Source organism: Trachemys scripta, chromosome 5 (assembly GCF_013100865.1).
Source record: "Trachemys scripta elegans isolate TJP31775 chromosome 5, CAS_Tse_1.0, whole genome shotgun sequence".
In the NCBI taxonomy this organism is placed as follows: Eukaryota; Metazoa; Chordata; order Testudines; family Emydidae; genus Trachemys; species Trachemys scripta.
Window position 1 is genome coordinate 86,942,195 of NC_048302.1, and position 19,620 is coordinate 86,961,814.

The following is a 19,620-nucleotide window of genomic DNA, read 5'->3' on the forward strand; positions in this document are numbered from 1 at the left end:
TATGTTTTCAGTGCTACAACTAAGCCTTTCACATAGTATTCACTCTATTAAAGTCTTTCAATTTCACTTATTTTTTAGCATGTTACAGCTACTGGAATCTAGAAGATGGGGTGGGGAGGGGGGGAGTGTAGTGAGAATGCTGTGTGTGCTGTGCTAACAGCTATGCTGTCTCCTTCTCCTTCTCTCTGCTTAAACAGGGCTGTACCAAAGTTTATGAAAAGGATTAAGGTCCCAGATTATAAAGACCGGAATGTGTTTGGAGTTCCCCTGCCAATTAATGTCCAGCGTACAGGGCAGCCTCTCCCACAGAGCATTCAGCAAGCCATGCGGTACCTCCGCAACCACTGTTTGGATCAGGTTAGTTTCACTTCACTACCATTCTACTACGCTGTCACCATCCCAGCACTTGATTATTTATTGTTCTTGAGCCAAATCTTCAAGCCCTTATTTTTTTTTTACTCTAGCCATATTCAAGCACAATTCCCACTGAAGTCAGTGGGTAGGACTGTAGGATTTGGCACCTTCTTGGTGGATTTAATATCTGTGGTTTTTTTGTTTTTGTTTTGGTTTGTTTTTTTGTTTTTTTTTTTAAATATGCAAACACATGTAGGTTGGACTGTTCAGGAAATCTGGAGTCAAGTCAAGAATCCAGGCTTTGCGCCAAATGAATGAGAGCTCAACAGACAGCGTTAACTATGAAGGCCAGTCTGCTTACGATGTGGCAGACATGCTAAAGCAGTATTTTCGTGATCTACCTGAGCCGCTCATGACCAACAAACTCTCTGAGACATTCTTACAGATCTACCAATGTAAGTCCTGAGATTCCCTGGGTGGGAAATTGGGCCCTGGTTTCGGAGAAATATTCCCAAATATGCACTCCTACAATGTCTAATTTACAAGGCTGAACTGCCAAATATATCCCTCATCTGGGCACCACATGTGTTGGCTGCTAGGAAATTTGGAAACAATGCCATTTGATACCATCGTATACTTTACCTTCTTTTTGAAGTATCCATTATTTGTCATCCTGCCTCTTGTGAAACTGTTTTTTGGTTCTCTAGTTATATAGTGATATAGATGGCAAATTTTCCCAGTTTCATCTGTTTCTGAATGCTTGGAACCGATATAAACCCTCTGCCTCTTTGAATTGGAATTCTCTGTCTTCTCCGGGCATGCTTTTGATTGAGATTTAAAATAAAGTTCATGTCTCATTTGCAGAGGGATGGGGGGGAGGTTGCAGATACAAGGTTAGAGAGCTTTGATTTCTGACAAATTGCAAATTTGCTTCAGAAATTACTATGTCCTTTTACAACAGGATTGCCCAAACTTGTGACAGTCCTTAATCTTGTGTCATTTTATGCCCAATAGCAGCACTCATAAACTTATTAAAACATTTTTAATCTTACAGCTGCCATTTTATCATTTCTACTACCGGGGACTAGGGTGTGATCCACAATGGTACTTAGGCACCTGAGTCCCAGTGTTGGCTCCACTGCAATCCATAAAATTCCTGCCAAACCCTCTTGGCACCTAAACTCCCTTGGCGCCTAGGGGCTTGTCTACACAAACAACTGTTTCATGGCATGCTGGGGTGTGACTCTACCCCACACGGGCCTGCCACAGACAAACTGTCCGTGTAGACCCTGCTGATGTGCAGTTACAGTTACTTAATGCACTTTGATCCAGTCCCGTTTCAAGGAGGGTTAAGCTCAAGGTGGGTGCCCTATATCAGTGGCCTAGAGAGTCATTTTCACTCTCTCTAACCCAATGGCTATTTAATTTATCCGCAGTGGAACAGTCTTTTGGCTAGAAATGTGGGGGACTCCCGTCCAGTCTCCCAGTTCCAATCACTTTTTTGTTATTTCTCCACAGTGGAACAGCTTCAGCAGGAGAGATTGCAGGAGCCCCACATAAGACTATCCCAGAGCTCAGCGGTTAGAGCTCTGTCCCGAGAGGTGGGAGACCACCGTCCAAATCCTTTCTCCCCCTCTGGCAGAGGAAGGAATTGGTTCTGGGTCTCCCACATCCTAGGCAAGTCCTCTAACCACCAGGTAGAAGTCAAAAGGTGGGTGGTGCTGCTGATGCCAACGCCACCAGCAGCCATTCTGCATAGCACAAGGCAGGTACCTAACTCATTTAGTAAGAAATATCTTGGGCACCTCAGCAATCTGACTATAGGCGGACGATTCCTGTTCATGGATCAGTAAGCAGAGTTAGGTGCCTATCTCCAAGAAAGGGACAGGGCTTAGCACACATCTCTCATTGGCATATCCTATTAGCTAGCTCTGGTGGCTGGCATGCTGACTCTTTGTGGATTGAATTCTTAGTTGTTGCTTATCTTCCCCTATTCATTGTAGAGGGAGCCTAGGTGCCTAACTCGGCTTCGTAGATTGCAGAGTTGTTCCTGTGATTCTCTCCCCACACCTCCCCAAATCCCCCCCCCCCCCCCCCCCCCAGTGCCTAAAAGTGAGGTGCCATGGTGCTCAGCGTTGCAACACTGAATTCCCTTTGCTGATTCCCCCCGCCCAGCTAGTGTGCTGATGGGCACTCTATACATAGCATGGTTGGAATTATTTCCAAAATCCCTTGTTTTAGCATACTGTGTAGTCTAATTATCTGGAAAGAAACAACTAATCTCCCTGTAGGGTGATTTCCCTTCATTTCAGCTTGATAAATTGAGTTCTGTACAGATTGGAAGCATTGTGTAGGGGGCCTTTCGGTGACTACACAATAGATGATCAGATCACACCGCAATTCCCAATTTTCCTCTGCGTTGAGCTGTTAGGATGAGAATACCTAACCGTTCTTTTGAAATGGGTGGGAGTCAGCTGTCATAACATTTCAATCCTCTGACCTCTTCGGGAGGCCAGGTTGATGCATATATGGACGCTGTAATTTCATTCTGCCTCTGTGGTCCTTGGTGTCCTCCTAGGCTCCATGGTAGGGTAGCTCCAATAGAGCTGTGCTATGAAGGACTCCTCATGCTATCCATCTAGGTTTCATTACTGCCCTCGTCATTACTGCCCACCATATCTGAATGCCTTACATCACACACCGCCTTCCCCCAAAACTCCCCATGGGAATTGTACAGGACTGAAGGAGATGTGCTAATGCCAACTCAATTAGCACCAACTGATATGATGTGGGATAGGGGTGGAGAGTAATGATGGCTGTCCTGCCACCCTGGACACCAACCCTGCAGAGAAATACTTTCTAGTGGCTGGTGCCAGGGGAAGTTTAATACAGTGCTACAAAAACTGCACTCCCCATTCTGCGTCTCCGTCCCCTGGGATTGATCTGCAGGGGTTGCAGCTGCTCTGCCCATAAAAGGGGGATGAGCTAGGCCAGAAGTTTTGATCTGCTGTCCATAGACAGCAAAATCCTTTGGAAGTTGTTGTAAATTTTTCTTCCATGTGTATGGCCAGAATTTCCCCTCCCCTTGGTATTATGCTTAGCATATTGTATCTGATTGTGCCTGTGCACCACTTGCAAAATGCCTTGAGCTTATTGAGGGTGGAAGGCAGTATATCATATGTAAGATATTTTAGTGTACTCTTTAAAATATTTTAACATCACCACCTACGTCAGTTTAAAAAAACCCTACAGTTTAGCTTAAGCTCAAAGTGATACGAAATAGATGGTCTGTTAGTAATGAGAGAATTACAGATGAGACATACCGCCAAGTTTCTCTTGAGCATGTCATCAAAGTTTTGCAGTGCTAATGATAGTAGAAACGCCACATGATTCAGCCCCTCAAGTTGCCTTTTTGGAGGTGGTTCACTGGTACTCACCTTGAGAAGCAGAGCTGGCCTGGGTTATTTCATTTTATTTTTTTTCCAGACTTCCAGTTTTTATAAAAACACGAGTCAAAATTTCCTGCCCAAGGTGTTTGTTGTCAGTAACCACGGAGCCGTGTAATGGTATGGGGCTGCATGTCAGTGACTTTCTTTTTCCACCATGTGACTTTGAAAGATCTACTCAATAAAACAGGCCTCTGTGTGTTTGGTGAAGCACTTTCTGGTATTTTATGGCATCAGTGTTGAAAAGGTTTAGTACCCATTTATTTATTTTATTTTATTGCTTCACTGATTGTTAAATGTATTTCCCTTGTGAACTTATTGAGAGCTGAAGAATTTTTGCTGGCATCTGTTAGCTGAACTTTGTTTCCATGTTCGACAGTGCCCATGGTCATCAGTCATACTTCTGCAGTTAACAGCTCTTTTAGCAGGGGTGCAAGAGGATGTAGTGCTTGAAATTAAATTCTATTACAAACTGATACAGGCACAACTTTTATACTATTGAGTTTCTCTTGAGGCAGGAAATAACTGAGGGTAGGTAAGTTGGTGGCAATAAAAAAAAAAAAAATTCCTTTGTGTGTTGCCTGTGACTGATATGCATCCTGGAGGAAATCCTTGCAAACTTGAGTAAAATATTTGAAGCTGGAGTTTTGGATTGGGATGTATTCATGCTTGTGTGTGTGGAAAATCAGTGAGCTGATGAGAATATTACTAATGTTATGCAGATGTGCCAAAGGATCAGCGGCTCCAGGCTATCAAGGCTGCTGTTATGCTTCTACCCGATGAGAACAGGGAGGTCCTACAGATTCTTCTTTATTTCCTGAGTGATGTCACCGCTGCAGTGAAGGAAAACCAGATGACACCAACAAACCTTGCTGTGTGTTTAGCACCTTCCCTCTTCCACTTAAATACTCTCAAGAGAGAGAATTCTTCTCCAAGGTATGTCTCCAAAGAATGCAGGAGAATATAGTTCAGTACTACCATTCCTGTGATACTACCCCTTTATATCATTTAGCAAGTACTGGGATTCCCCTATTACAGCTACCATCTTGAACTTGCTTTGTAGTAAGTGAATTATCTTCCCCTCCCCCCCCCCCCACCTTTGATTACATTGGAAGCTTTAGAAGATATGTTAGGTACAAAATGTATATTTGATCCCACTCTGTATTGCTGTAGGTATTTATAAAGCAAAACTAACCTTTAGAGACTTCAAAAGTGGCCAAGGAAATGCAATGTCCACCCCACAATGGTTGCACATGTAGCATAATGTGAACTCCTCTAACTTTTTCTCCTGCAGTTGTACAACAGTATTAAAATAACACCACTAGGTATCACTGAGGATTAAGAAGGCATGTTTTAGCCTCCTTACTGCATATGTCTTGCAGGGGTAATTCACCTAGTTCAGTTGTGCCACTATTCTGTGTCAAATTAGGTAATTAAACTTTAAATTCCCAGAGTTTAGGTCAAGCTAAAGAAGGGGTGGGTGTTATGAAGTTCATTGGGACATTCCATTGCAAACAGGTTGGTAGAAAAATGAAAGAGGTGGTCAGATAAGAAAGTAACCAGGTCTGAGGAACAATAGATTTACCCTCTTTCACTGGAGAGCAACACAGTTTACCGATAATCAGAATGGAGTAGTCCAATTAGTGCTGCTTCCTCATTCACTTTATACATAAACACACACTAACGCTGGTATTCACCAGAGCAGGGAACCAAAGTATTTACAGACAGGTGTTTATTCCTATTTCTGCTTATCAGGGGGCTAATTGAAAGAAAAGGCTTTGCCCTAGGGATGAAAAAGACACCAAATAGATTACCAGGGACTAGAATCACATGGGGGAGTTAGGTGCTGCAATGCTGAGCCTAACATTTATGGGCCCTGCCACTCAGTGGAATTCAGAGCCCTGAGTTGGGAGTGGGTGGTAAGTGCTATTTAAACTTTTTTTCCCCAAGACATTGAACTATGACTGGTAACCAGCCTTTGAGGCCATGTCAGCCACATCCCCGCAGCTCTTTACTCTAGGTGGAGTCTTAGTTTTCCCATTAGGAACACTCCATTCTCTTTACTGGAATTGGTCATGATGGTCAGCTAGGCAGCCAGTGTGGCTATTTACAACTATGAACAAGTTTGCAATGGGTTAGACTTGCCACAGAACAGGCATAGCTGTAGTAGCAAGAAAAGACATTAATAACATTTAACATTACACCAGACGTTTCTGTCCTAAGCAGCTCTGGTCTATGCTATCAGGACATTAAGCAGTATAACTGCACACTTACCAAGCCATTAACTAATACTGACTTGTTTATTTTTTTCCTCCATAGGGTGATGCAGAGAAAACAGAGTCTGGGCAAACCTGATCAGAAAGATTTAAATGAAAACATGGCTGCAACTCAAGGCCTCGCCCATATGATTGCTGAGTGCAAGAAGCTTTTCCAGGTGAGACAGCCATCTGTGAAACAAATAGCACCACCAGTTCAGCAGTGATCAAAACAGATCTCTGAAAAATAGACAAGTTTTCAATAGAGAGCCAAGAGTCCCTTTAGTTTGTTTAAAGACTATATTATTAGACAAACAGATAAGCACCTTTAAAAAGCATATAAAATCGTAGAACTGGAAGGCACCGTGAGAGGTCAGTCCAGTCCCCTGCACTCATGGCAGGACTAAGTATTATCTAGACCATCGCTGACAGGTATTTGTCTAACCTGCTCTTAAAAATCTCCAGTGATGGAGATTCCACAACCTCCCTAGGCAACTTATTCGAGTGCTTAGTTACCCTGACAGGAAGTTTTTCCTAATGTCCAACTAAACCTCCCTTACCGCAATTTAAGCCCATTGCTTCTTGTCCTATCCTCAGAGGTTAAACGAGAACAATTTACTTCCCTCCTCCTTATAACAACCTTTTATGTATTTTAAAACTGTTATGTCCCCTCTGTCTTCTCCAGACTAAACAAAACCAATTGTTTTTCAATGGTCCCTCATAGATCATGTTTTCTAGATCTTTAAATCATTTTTGTTGCTATTCTCTGGACTCTCTCCAATTTGTCCACATCTTCCTTGAAATGTGGCACCCAGAACTGGACATATAATACTCCAGTTGAGGCCTAATCAGCGCGGAGTAGAACGGAAGAAGCATTTCTCGTGTCTTGCTTACAACACTCCTGCTAATACATCCCAGAATGATGTTTGCTTTTTTTTTTTTTTTACAACAGGGTTACATTGTTGACTCATATTTAGCTTGTGATCCACTATGACCCCCATGTCCCACTCCACAGTACTCCTTCCTATGCAGTAATTTCCCATTTACTTCAGACCATTTCTCCAGATCACTTTGAATTTTAATCCTATCCTCCAAAGCACTTGCAACCCCTCCCAGCTTGGTATTGTCCACAAACTTTACAAGTGTACTCTCTGTGACTTTATCTAAATAATTGATGAAGATATTTAACAGAATCAGACCTCGATCCGATCTCTGCGGGACTCTACTTGTTATCCCCCCTCCAGCTTGACTGTGAACCACTGATATCTACTCTCTGGGAATGGTTTTCCAACCAGTTATGCACCCACCTTTATAGTAGCTCCATCTAGGTTGTATTTCCCTAGTTTGTTTATGAGAAGGTCATGGGAGACAGTATCAAAAGCCTTACTCATGTCAAGATATACCAAATCTACTGCGTCCCCCTATCCACAAGGCTTGTTACCCCTCAGGGCTCAAAAATTATGAGTCAGATCCCAAAGCATGAGTGTGGTTTAAATAGAAGCCTTGGGCTAGAACACAATAGTTGGGAGAAGGCGCTCCGGGAGGTGGGGCAATGGGATGTGGAATGGTGTGAACATGGTTGGGTGTCTGACTTGAGAACCCGGCCTCTGATTTGCAGAAGAGCTGAGCACTCAACTCCAAATTGAAGTCAATGGGAACTGTGCTGTGAACATGTAAATTGTTATAAAAAGTTGAGTACTCTGAAAAATTAGGCCCTATGCTTCTCAAATTGGGCACTCAAAATTAGTGTAAAATTTATATTCGTGTCACTTCCTCATCTGTGAAATGGAAATAATAATACCCCTTCACCACATAGGGATGTTATGAAATTGATTCATTAATGTTTGTGAAGTGCTCAGATCCTTTAGTGGTGATTGCCGTAGAAAAGCCCGTGAGGCAATTAAAAATTCTGTGTTCAGAACACAGTTTGAGTACTGTGCAATAAATGAGGCATGGGGCAGACATTGAACAATGAAAATAAATATTTAGTGGTTCCTTCAGTGAGCACCGTCCATTGTGTGCCCTGAATGAGGGCCTGTGTAAAAATAATTAAATCATGTAAATTAAACTCTCATAATGCATGCACACAAGGGGATCAAATTAAGGTTCCATGAGCAATTTTAATTCTGGCACTTAATGTGAGTGCTTGATTTTACAACTGTAGCATTTTAAATGTAGTTTGTGTGCAATACAGTATATGCAATATGTATACATATACTGCACTCCTCCATGTCTCTCATTCACTGTTTTTTCTCTTCAGGGTTGTGACTATATTTAGCTTTTAAATCCCAGTTAGCAGGAGTATGTAGCAAATAGGAGCATGTAGCAAATATTTCTTTCAACAATTGTGGTTTTTTTCCTCTTCATCAGGGTCTTTCTTGTCTTTGTTCTTTCATTTATACACTGCTATCAATCTCTAAATTCATCCTCTGTGTTAATTGTCATCCGGTATGTCTGTAGTGGGAGGCATTCTGAGTTCAGATGACTGTAGTTTATGAATTTTTGAACTGTTAGCTTTGACCATACTGAGTCCTTCAGAATATGAAGAAATGGTTCTAGGATGATGATTCTCTTTCTGCAATTCCCAGATTCCCGAAGAAATGAGTAGATGTCGGAATTCTTACACAGAGCAAGACCTGAGGCCTTTAAGCCTGGAGGAACTTGGGCGAATCAGCAGTACGGAGCCTTCAGACTATCATTGCTACCTTCAGGACTGCATGGATGACCTGCTTAAAGAGATGAAGGACAAGTTCAAAGGCTGGGTCAGTTATTCCACATCAGAACAAGCAGAGCTGGCCTACAAGAAGGTACATCAGTGGAGTCCCAAGTTCACAACTCCTGTTTAGCTGGCTGTTTTCTGTGGTTTAGTCTGGTACAGAATAGACCTTTTAATAGATGAGGGTATAGCAGAAAAGAAAACAATTGGCAAAGTGCATCTGTATTCTGAAAAGTGATTATGTGGGGGGAACCCACACACCCTAGTGGATCTGCTGCTTTTAGGGACAAAAGTAAGTTTATTCCTGTTCATTCCACAGAGCCAGCATATCTAGAAGGCAGCTCACTGCCTCCTGTACTTCCTTGTGCATCATAATCATCAAAATATTTACTGAACTCCATTGACAGGATCAGTTACCCCTGTGCAAACCTGTAGCCAACAAACTTGCAGAGATGTAACTGGAGGTATTGTTTGGCCTGCAAGAACCTTTATTACTGGTAATGGTGGGTAAGAAAAGCAGCTTTCTTGCCTCTTGTATCAAGTTTGCAGAGCTGGTAGCTAGAAGTAATTGAGAGGCAATAAAGATGGCACCACAGGGTGTGGTTCTCAGTTTCCCTTTTCAGTTTAGAACCACGCTTTGAAGTTATGATCACTACCTTTAGACGGTAACTTAGAAGTTTGTACATCAGTTCCATTGGGCTATGCAGCTTATTCTCATGCATGAGGTTTTCTTTCTTATGACAAGACTAATAAGACATGATGTTTTGATCCCTTTATAGTATGTTTTTCAACACTAAGAAATTAAGAAGGAAAAGTGTAAATTGTAATAGTACTGACAAGTCTTTGCTGATGTCCCAGGTGTGTGAAGGACCCCCGCTCCGGCTGTGGAAAGCCACCATTGAAGTCCCTGCTGTGCCTGAAGAGGTTTTAAACCGTTTACTTAAAGAGCAGCATCTTTGGGATGAAGATCTCCTGGATTCTAAAGTAATTGAAACTTTGGACAGTCAGACAGATGTATACCAGTATGTCCAGAACAGCATGGCACCACACCCAGCCAGAGACTCTGTGATTTTAAGGTGAGCTTTCACATACTGCAGCACTAGGCTTCAAACAGAGAACTATCAAAACTTAAGAAAAAAAATCTGGTTTACACTATTTCAGAAGAAGGGAGAGTTTGTAGACACCTGCCTATTTATGCAAATTCTAGCACTTTTTCTAAGGCTAGTAGAAACTTGTCCCTTTTCTTACAGTAATGTAAGGCAATTATTTCGTGTTTGTTTTTAATAGAACATGGAGGACAAATTTATCCAAAGGAGCTTGTGTGCTGTTAGCCTCCTCGGTGGATCATGACCGTGCTCCAGTGGTTGGTGTTAGAGTTAATGTGCTTTTGTCCAGGTATCTGATTGAACCCTGCGGGTCAGGAAAATCCAAACTCACCTACATGTGCAGAATTGATTTAAGGTACAGTCTCCTGCTTTATCCCACCAAATTTTGTTGGTGGCGGCAGTTCCTCTGGAGGGGTTTCGTTCAGGGTTGATTATGCAGCATTTGTACTCATAGGCAGCTTCTATCATAGGCTGAGGAAGGCTATGCCTCCCCAAACAGCCCCGCATGGCCCCACCCACGCTTTGCCCAAGGCCCCCTCCTGCTTGCCACTTCCCCTCGGCTCCTCTTCCAGGAAGCATGCTAGGGCGACAACCTGTGGGTGGAATCTCACACAGTTATTCAGTAAGCCAGGTACATGTTTTGGTGGTTCTGTTCTTTGTGTAGTTAGTTGTTTTTGTTCCCCTTCACTTCTGGTAGGCATGAATATTTGAAAGAGAATAGTTGTATTCACACACTTCTTACATTAGTGACAGAGCCCAAGTTCTGATGAAATCTTACTTTTCTTTGCTCTGGTAAATCTGTGCGCGTTTGATTTGGATGTTGTACAACATAAAAACTAATAACCAACCTCTCCAGAGAAAAGGTGTTTCTCAGAATTCTGTTCAACCAGGGTTTTTGGAATAACCAGTAGTGTAGCCAAGTAGATGTTCATTTGAGCACCTTTGATATACTTTCGTTGAGTAAGGACCAGTATTGCTGATAGAACTTTTCATTTACTTTGTTTCCCTCTATGTTACAGGGGCCACATGCCAGAATGGTACACTAAGTCTTTTGGACACCTATGTGCATCTGAAGTTGCTAAAATCAGAGACTCTTTCAGTAATAAAGAAGTAAAATCCAGGTGACTACAACTACGCATTAAACCCATCATCAATGTACACATTCCTAGCAACTGAAGACTGTCGAATGGATGACATGCAATTGGTGTCTTGGAAGACTAATATATTTAATTGGACTGTGACCATCCCATACATTTTAAAGCTGCTTCCTGTCTGTGTAAGGTCTGTAGTATAGACCTTGACTGGAATATATAGGCTGACTGTGTGCAAAACAAAAAAAAATCAAAACTGTATATTGTACTATTACTAGATGGTTTGAGTTGCTTCTGAGAAGCAAAACTCTTAATACAAATATATTATGGAATGGGGTAAAGATACTTCATTCCCATGTGATATTAGCTTTATGTACATACCTGTCATTTTATTTGTAATGTGTTGAGGGACTGGTGTATCCACTGGAATAGCTGGTACTCTTCAATGTGCTCTCACGGAGAGAAGCAAAGAAAGGTTTGCACAGAGATAAGTGTGAATGAGTGTAATTGTTGAAAGGAATAGCTAGAAGCATGGTGTCTGGTACACTGATATGGATCCACAGAATGGATTTTAATGTATTGGATACAGTTCAACCTGGAATCTCTGACTACCCAATGGACCAGCAGCAGCAATCCTTCATTCTTGCCTGTTTTGTGTTATTAACATTGTTAACCTGTAAGCAATTGTTATAGTAGACTTGCTCTGTCTGTTTCATACCCACATGATCTTTTTAGGAGTGATTAGCAAATTTACTGCAATACAGAATACACTTGTAAACTATGTAGATTGAAGTAGTGTTGAAATTCTTCTCTAGTGGCCAAAAAAGCCAGTAATGTCAAATTGTTTTATTGCCTAAAAATGAATATTTGTTGCATTTACTCCTGGATGTGTTGTAATAATTGTACATGGTCATAGTATGTTTCGCTATATCCTAATGGTTTTTAAGAAGAAAATGTAGACATAGGAATCCTGATGGCAGGACGCCTAAGGCAGCAGACAGAGTAAGTTGACTAGAAAGATTCATATGGATTTTTCTCTTTTACCTGCCTTTCTGAAAGCTGCACATTAACATGAAGCTTTGAGAGCTTCAATGTGAGCCATTTAATTTTTTAAAAACCCTTTGGATATTTCTCACTGACAATCATGTTATGGAAGTAGGAAACCAAGAGGTCCTCTGGAAAAGGTGGTCTTTATGCAGGTTTTACTATAAAGTACGGATTTGATTTAGAGATGCAGTATTATGTGAAAAATGTATTTTGTGACTGAGGGTATGAATGAGTTGCAAGGTGGCTGAAACTTTTTGTTACCATTGTCAGTATTAGTTTTATTTTTTTTAATGGCAAATGTATTAGTTTTCTCATGAATAAGGAGCCCTTCTATATTCAATTTGAAACTCTTTGAATTTGTAAAATCATATGGTGTACATACCAGTCTATCGTAAATATGTATACTTGCCCACAGTGTACTGTCAAACATAAGTAAAGCATGATAAAGATAATTATTTAAAATATACTTGTATTTATACCTCAGATATGCTTTTGAGTGTTTGTACCTCAAGTATTTTTTTTCCTTCTATTGTAAATATGCTTTACATGATTAAGGTCTAAGAGAGAACACAAGAGGAAAAAGTTTATAACTTGGTATATGTCTGTACAGAGTATAATCAATAAGTGCACTATTAAATGTTTAAAACTGGGGGGGGGAAATCTAGTGTCTTCACATCTTTTTGCATATAGTTCTTCCTAAATTCCTGCCCATAATCTGCATTTCATACTAAGTCTGATCCTGAGAGATGCTGGAGTGTTCTTAACTCACATGTATTTCAAAATTGCTCTGGACCTCACAGAATCATCGTCATAAAGCGTCCTCCATTCAACTCCTACTCAGAAGTTCCCACTGACATCAAAGGGAATTTTTGCCTGAATGGGAATAGGGACTGCAGAATTGGACCCAACATCAGTACAATAGCTCCAGGAAGCAGAGTTCCTACCCTTGCAAAATAGATTTTCTGATTGAAAAATTGCATTAAGATAGGGCTCCATGTAAAATGAGGTTCACTGCAAACAGGAAACTGCTGGCTGTTCAGGAAGTGAGGAGGTTCTTTTGAAATGAGGACAAATGAATAAAATGTGAAAATCTGAGAAAGTTAAATCCTATGCACCAATGAAACAAAGTCAAGCAATTAAAAATTAAGGTCAATTGAAATACCACCTGGGCATCTGGAAAAGGATTTTGGGTCTCTAAAAGGTTTTTTGGGGGGGGGGGGGGGGGGGTTGGGTTTTTTTTGAACACCAAATCTATATTTAAAATGGTGCTGCTTTCTGATTAAGAGGTTTAAAACTTTTGATGAGCAGGGCTGGGTAATCTCAACTCATTTATTTTAATAGGACAGCTCCTCCTAAATGGACCCATAGAGCAGTCAATGCAAAGAAGTGATAGGCATCTTGAACATACTTTTATTGGTCAGAGCTAAACAACCCTATTGCTTTTAAGAGTTCTAGAATTTTACACTTTTCAGGTCAAAAGACCTTGACCTGTTTTATTCTTTAGCAATCCTCTTTTTGGGCTTCTACCATGAAGCACTTCCCCACTCCTCCCCAAACTGTATAGAGTAGTAATCAATCTCTTAAACAGCAAACAACAAAAACTGGTAAATGCATGATGAGATGTAAGCTGCATCTTCAATTTCAGGTTTTTCAACCCATGCTGACGTTTACTCAGACCTTGTAGAATTAGAACTAAACATGGCTTTTCTTCTTCCTTGGCAGATATGCCAAAAAAATCCTGCCTCAAACATTTTAGACTAATTGTGACCTAAAACATCTGATTTCTTTGGAACACTTTGTTCCACAATATTAAGCCCATCTTAGTTCAGTAGCAAAGTCAGTTTTCCTTCACCTTGTAACTTTAAGCTCTTTATGCCTAACAAGGTGTTTTCTTGACAGTGTTTGGTTACTTCAGGTTCAATTGCCCAACCTCTATTTTTTTTAAGGTAAAGTAACACTCGTACACCTTAACTTTTATTCAGACCAACTTTCATTGCCATTGACGGTAGCTTTGTGCAGGGCTGGCTCTAGGCACCAGCAAACCAAGCATGTGCTTGCGGTGGCAGAATTCCAGGGGTGGCTTTTTTTTTTTTTTTTTTTTTGCTTTGGCAGTTGTGCTCTCAGAAGTTTTTTTTGTTTGTTTTTGCTTGGGGTGGCAAAAAACCTAGAGCCAGCCCTGGCTTTGTGCCAAGAGTGCTGGATTGCACCCCAATGAAATTCCCAATACCCTTGCATGACAAGCTATACAAATCTTGCCTAAGTGTACCTCAGTGAGGATCAAGGTATTTTATGCAATTCCCATTTGAATTTTTGAAAAATCAAGCATGGCATTCTCAGAGTTCACACTTTTTGGAATCCCATGAAGAGAATTTCCCAACACCATGAAGTTATATAGTCCAGTTTCAGTCAGTTCACCTTCAAGTATTACAGGCCAAACTTGGTCAGTTATTTTGAGGTCCTAAATGAAGTGATCAAAGTGGTCTCAGCTCAGTTCTTGAGGTTGGGAGACCACCTCACAAGCCAGAAGGATCTAATTTGACCTGATAAGGTGAGGTGCAAGGAGGAACTGAAGACCTGCCTCTCTCTCAAGTCTGGGTTATATTGCACTGTCAGTGGCCATGAGTCCTGCAGGCTGGGGTAGGAAACCCTGACTAATACTGGGCATGCGCAAATGCTGTGAGGTTTTGCAAAAGCACTGCAGGACAGGTGAGTGTTGGTCCCCGGGACCCCTAAAAATGGAGGCTGAAAGCCAGGGGCTGTGTAAAACGCATACAACCCACAGACCTGTATCCAGCCCTGAGGCAGCAAGGGCCCCTTCCCATGCTGATGGCTTAGTTACTTGTGAGGGTTGGGCTTGAGAATTGAGTGGCAGAGGAATAGCAGGAGGCCATGCACTTGGAGGTCCCCTGCAGGCTCACGGTTGCTTGGCTGCACAACATAGACCTGGCACAAGTTGATGCTGCTGTTGTTTGCAGCCTGCTGGAATCTCTACAAAGAGCAATGCGCTGGTCCCATAGCTGAATTTGCCCAAGAAGGGACCTCCAAGGTGTCAGCTCTGCTGCAAATTCTGGCTAGTGGGACTGCCCAGGGCAGAGCCTCCATAATGTTTAGAGGTCCCTCTTCTCTAAATACCCCACCAAATTCAAATGTGGGTCACAGGAACCAGTTCACTGCACTTCCTAGAGTTCTGAGGGCAGCAGCAGCAGCAGCAGCAATGGTTCACAGCTCTGGTTACCCTGACAGCGCTTCTGGCTTGGGCAGGGGCAGAGGTGAAAACTCTAGCAGCAGCCCTAGTGCAGGGCCTGGACCAAAGTGAGTAAATTACACAGCATGGAGCTGGGCAGAGTGGGAGATTGGGGGGAGCAGTATAGGGGTGCAGCAGCAGGATGAGCGTAGGGTACAAAAGTGAGACCTTATTTGAATTTGAGATGTTATGGCACATGGGCCCCAGTGCAGGTTTTTATTGTGGATCCTTATCTTTTTGTTCCTCTGCCACTGGCAGATTGAAGGAGGAGGGGACACAGATCAGGTGGGGCCCAGTCAGCATTCAGTGACCCAGCTGACTGTTAAATCTGACAAGGGGGAGTTGTGCATGTTCCATGCTTTGACAATGAAGTGAATAGTAATTATCTAACACAACCCTTTGTTTGCCATTTATGGTGTTTTTCATTGCTACAATGTTGCTATATCAATAACTTCAGTTGTCTTTGCTGACTAGTTTTCCTCATTATAACTTACTTACATAGCTGTAGATAAAGCTTGCCTTGACACTTATGCTATGAGAAATTCCTGAAAATAAGTGTTCATCTTACCCTTCATGGTCCTACAAAGTACAGCTCTGGGCTGAAAAATTTCTCACCCTTTGCACCTCCACCATGCAGCTAGTCATTTATAAATTACTTTATCTCCTAGCAGCAACAGTCAAGCTCAGTGACCCCTTACACTGGGACCTGAACAAACACCAAGGAAGAAACAGTCATTACCCCATGTGCTCTTAAAATCTCTTTTATTGACTTTTAAAAGTGTGAATAGAGGAGTACTCCAAGAAGAGCAACTGAGAACTGCAGCAACTATCTGTGGCAATGGTAAGACCCTGCTTAGGACTATTGCATATTCAGGTTTCAGCACTCAGCATTCAGAGAAAAACTATCAAAAATAATTAAGGAGCTAGAGGGAGTAATCTCTGAGGAAAGATTAAAAGGAACCACATACAGTAAATACCTACAACTTGGCTCCCTGACAATTAAGGAGGTAGAGTAAATGTCTGCCAGTATTGGAAGATTGTAAATGCTAACCAAGAAGAGCAATGATTTAATACAAGCTAGAAATATATAAACTCAGAGTAATGGGATGAAGTTTATTAATGGAAAAAGTGAGGCTGAAAAATCAGGAAAATTGTTTTCCAAATCAGTGAGCAGTTTCCCCCTCCAAAAGAAGTGGTGAAAACTTATACCATTTACAGGGATGCTGGAACAATATTTATAGTGGGGGTGCTGAGAGCCACTGAACCAAACTAAACCACTTCAAGCCAGAGGGTGTGGAAGCAACCATCAGTACTGGAACTAGGAGTAGTTATAACTGCATTGGACAAAACTTTTGTTGATAGAGTTTAGAGGACACTCCTGCACTGGCCTCAAGAGGCCACGATGGTTCAATACAGCTTTCCTAGCTCTTCTTTATAGGATTCTGTCTGACACTAGCTCAGACTTTACTAGCTAACAATTTTCACCTGAGCACATTTGGGTAAATCCTAGGCTGCACTTTCTTTCCTAGTGTAAATAAATCTGAGTTACTCCCCTGACTTCCAACCTTAATTTTGTTTGATTCTGTGCCAATAGCTTTTTGTTTCTGTGAAGCTTTCGGTGTGATAGGAGAGCATGAAAAGGAGTGTGTATTCATCTTGGTTACCATTACAGCATAACAGGTAGCACACTGACAGGTTTCAGAGTAGCAGCCGTGTTAGTCTGTATCCACACTGACAGTTAAGGTTGCCCAACACTTTCTGTTTAAGACCCAGTTTTCAGTTGTTTGTAACTTTGCCAAACTTTAACCATTCATGTCCATGCCAGGTGTCATTTTGGAAAGCTTCAGCTAAAATGGCCAGGTCTTGTAATTATTTCATTGAGACAGTCAAGCACCTCCACGTTGTATATCCAGGAGTTGAAATTTGGCATAGGGGATTATCACTGGTGAGCTTTTTTCTGTTCCCTTGAAAGGTCACCCAAATTTCACCAAGTTATAAGCCTCTGGAAAAGTCTCACTTTGCACATGCTCAGTAGAGACATGGATGAATTGGACAGACAAATTCTCAGGAGATGGAGCGTGCTCAGTGCAAATGGAATCTTCAAACAGCTCCTATGTGCTGGCTGAACTAAGTGTGCCCCATCCCCAGCCCATAGTGTGATTGTGTGTGCTCCATCCCTGGGCTGAGCAGGGCTTTCCTTGCAGTTGCTCCGCCCAGTCACAAGAACTGAGAGCAGGGAAACTCTCTCCTGTGTCTTCAGTGCTGCCCCTGTTGACAGTGATGAGGGGAAAGAGGAAGCCGACTGACTCAAGTGCAGAGGGGTGAGGACAGGGGTGAAAGTAACTTAAAGAACTTGCTGGTACTCCAGAGTCCTGAGGTGGGGCGTGGCCTCCACCAGAAGAGGCGGGGCCTTTAAATCCCCAGGATTTAAAGGGCCCAGGGCTAGGGCTGTGGTAGCAGCAGCTGGGAGTCCCAAGCCCTTTAAATCGCTGCTTGAGCTCCCAGCTGCAGAGATGGCTGGGAGCCCTGGGATTTGGGGATGATTTAAAGGGCCCGGGGCTCTAGTTGCTGCTACTACAGCGGAGCCCCGGGCCCTTTAAATTGCCAACGGAGCCCCGGGGCTCCAGCAGCAGGGCCCGGGGCTCCGCCTGCCGCTACCCTCCAGGGCCCTTTAAATCTTTTCCGGAGCCCTGCTGCTGGAGCCCTGGGGTAGTGGTGGCAGGTCTCCGGTGGCTATTCAAAGAGCCTGGGGTGATAGAGGCAGCGGGAGCCCCCAACCCTTTCAATAGCCACCAGAGCCCTGCCGCGGCTACCCCAGGGCTCCGGCAGGCTCAGGGGGATATTTAAAGGGCCCAGGCCCTGTAAATTGCTGCTGGAGCCCCACTGCCACTACCCCAGGGCTCTGGGAGCCAGGGTAGTGAGTAGGGGCAGGAGAGGAAAGGGCTAACCCTCAAAGTAGAGTATACTCCTGTGCTGGAGTAGGGGAAAGGGCTAACCCTCAAAGTAGAGTACACTCCTGTGCCAGAGTAGGGAGTGGGGAGTATTGAGCTGGGAATGTTGTGCGGGAGTTTTACTGGTACTGTCTGCATTGGTGCTGGGATATCAGGGTGTGACGTCACTTGAGAGATGATACTTGAGCACGTAACCTGAGCCTAGGAGGGGGTTGGGGCCAGGTGACACCTTCTGCCTGGGAAACTGCACAAAGGCTAGAGGCTGCTTCAGTATTTTGGATATCAATCAAGGCTTCATTATCATTACTAGAATTGGTCTGATAACTGCTGAGCTGGGTGTGGGCAAGCGTAGGTTCATTAACATCTGGAGCAGAGATTCCCCTGATGCAGTGCTTTTCTGGTCCCAGAGATCAGTAGGGTTCCCGGTTCTTCATTCTGTATGCTAATCCCTGTCCCCTAGCCTCATCTGCATGAAAGATGGGAGTTGTCTCTACTCTCTATTCTGTACACAAATGGAGATGTCTTAATCTTGTCACCCTTGGCAGGAGAGGTCAAGGTGTGTCTCCCGCCCTTCACTGCTCTCTGCAAGCCTTTTCTCTGATCAGTTTTGGTTCAAGCAGAGCCGGGGGTGGGGGCGGCTGTCTTTCATGAGTCAGACAGGCTAAATACTGCGCCCTGGGTTTCCCAAGAACACAGAGATGACTGGTTTCAGAGTAACAGCCGTGTTAGTCTGTATCCGCAAAAAGAAGAACAGGAGTACTTGTGGCACCTTAGAGACTAACAAATTTATTAGAGCATAAGCTTTCGTGGACTACAGCCCACTTCTTCGGATGCATATAGAATGGAACATATATTGAGGAGATATATATACACACATACAGAGAGCATAAACAGGTGGGAGTTGTCTTACCAACTCTGAGAGGCCAATTAATTAAGAGAAAAAAAACTTTTGAAGTGATAATCAAGCTAGCCCAGTACAGACAGTTTGATAATAAGTGTGAGAGTACTTACAAGGGGAGATAGAGTCAATGTTTGTAATGGCTCAGCCATTCCCAGTCCTTATTCAAACCGGAGTTGATTGTGTCTAATTTGCATATCAATTCTAGCTCAGCAGTCTCTCTTTGGAGTCTGTTTTTGAAGTTTTTCTGTTGTAATATAGCCACCCGCAGGTCTGTCACTGAATGACCAGACAGGTTAAAGTGTTCTCCCACCGGTTTTTGAGTATTTTGATTCCTGATGTCAGATTTGTGTCCATTAATTCTTTTGCGTAGAGACTGTCCGGTTTGGCCAATGTACATGGCAGAGGGGCATTGCTGGCACATGATGGCATATATCACATTGGTAGATGTGCAGGTGAACGAGCCCCTGATGGTATGGCTGATGTGATTAGGTCCTATGATGATGTCACTT

The 19,620-nt window shown here is 42.8% G+C and overlaps 1 protein-coding gene across 1 annotated transcript in view; it reads left to right on the forward strand.

The window, feature by feature from the left end:
* DLC1 (DLC1 Rho GTPase activating protein) overlaps positions 1 to 12,498 on the forward strand; it is a 156,324-nt gene extending 143,826 nt beyond the window's left edge. Inside the window, exons 7-14 of the mRNA XM_034770865.1 lie at positions 198 to 357; positions 611 to 809; positions 4,523 to 4,736; positions 6,120 to 6,234; positions 8,644 to 8,862; positions 9,630 to 9,847; positions 10,059 to 10,232; positions 10,897 to 12,498. Of these exons, the coding sequence (XP_034626756.1) occupies positions 198 to 357; positions 611 to 809; positions 4,523 to 4,736; positions 6,120 to 6,234; positions 8,644 to 8,862; positions 9,630 to 9,847; positions 10,059 to 10,232; positions 10,897 to 11,002 (1,405 nt within the window). The 3' untranslated portion in view covers positions 11,003 to 12,498. The remainder of the gene's footprint in view (positions 1 to 197; positions 358 to 610; positions 810 to 4,522; positions 4,737 to 6,119; positions 6,235 to 8,643; positions 8,863 to 9,629; positions 9,848 to 10,058; positions 10,233 to 10,896) is intronic.
* The last annotated feature ends 7,122 nt before the right edge of the window (positions 12,499 to 19,620 follow it).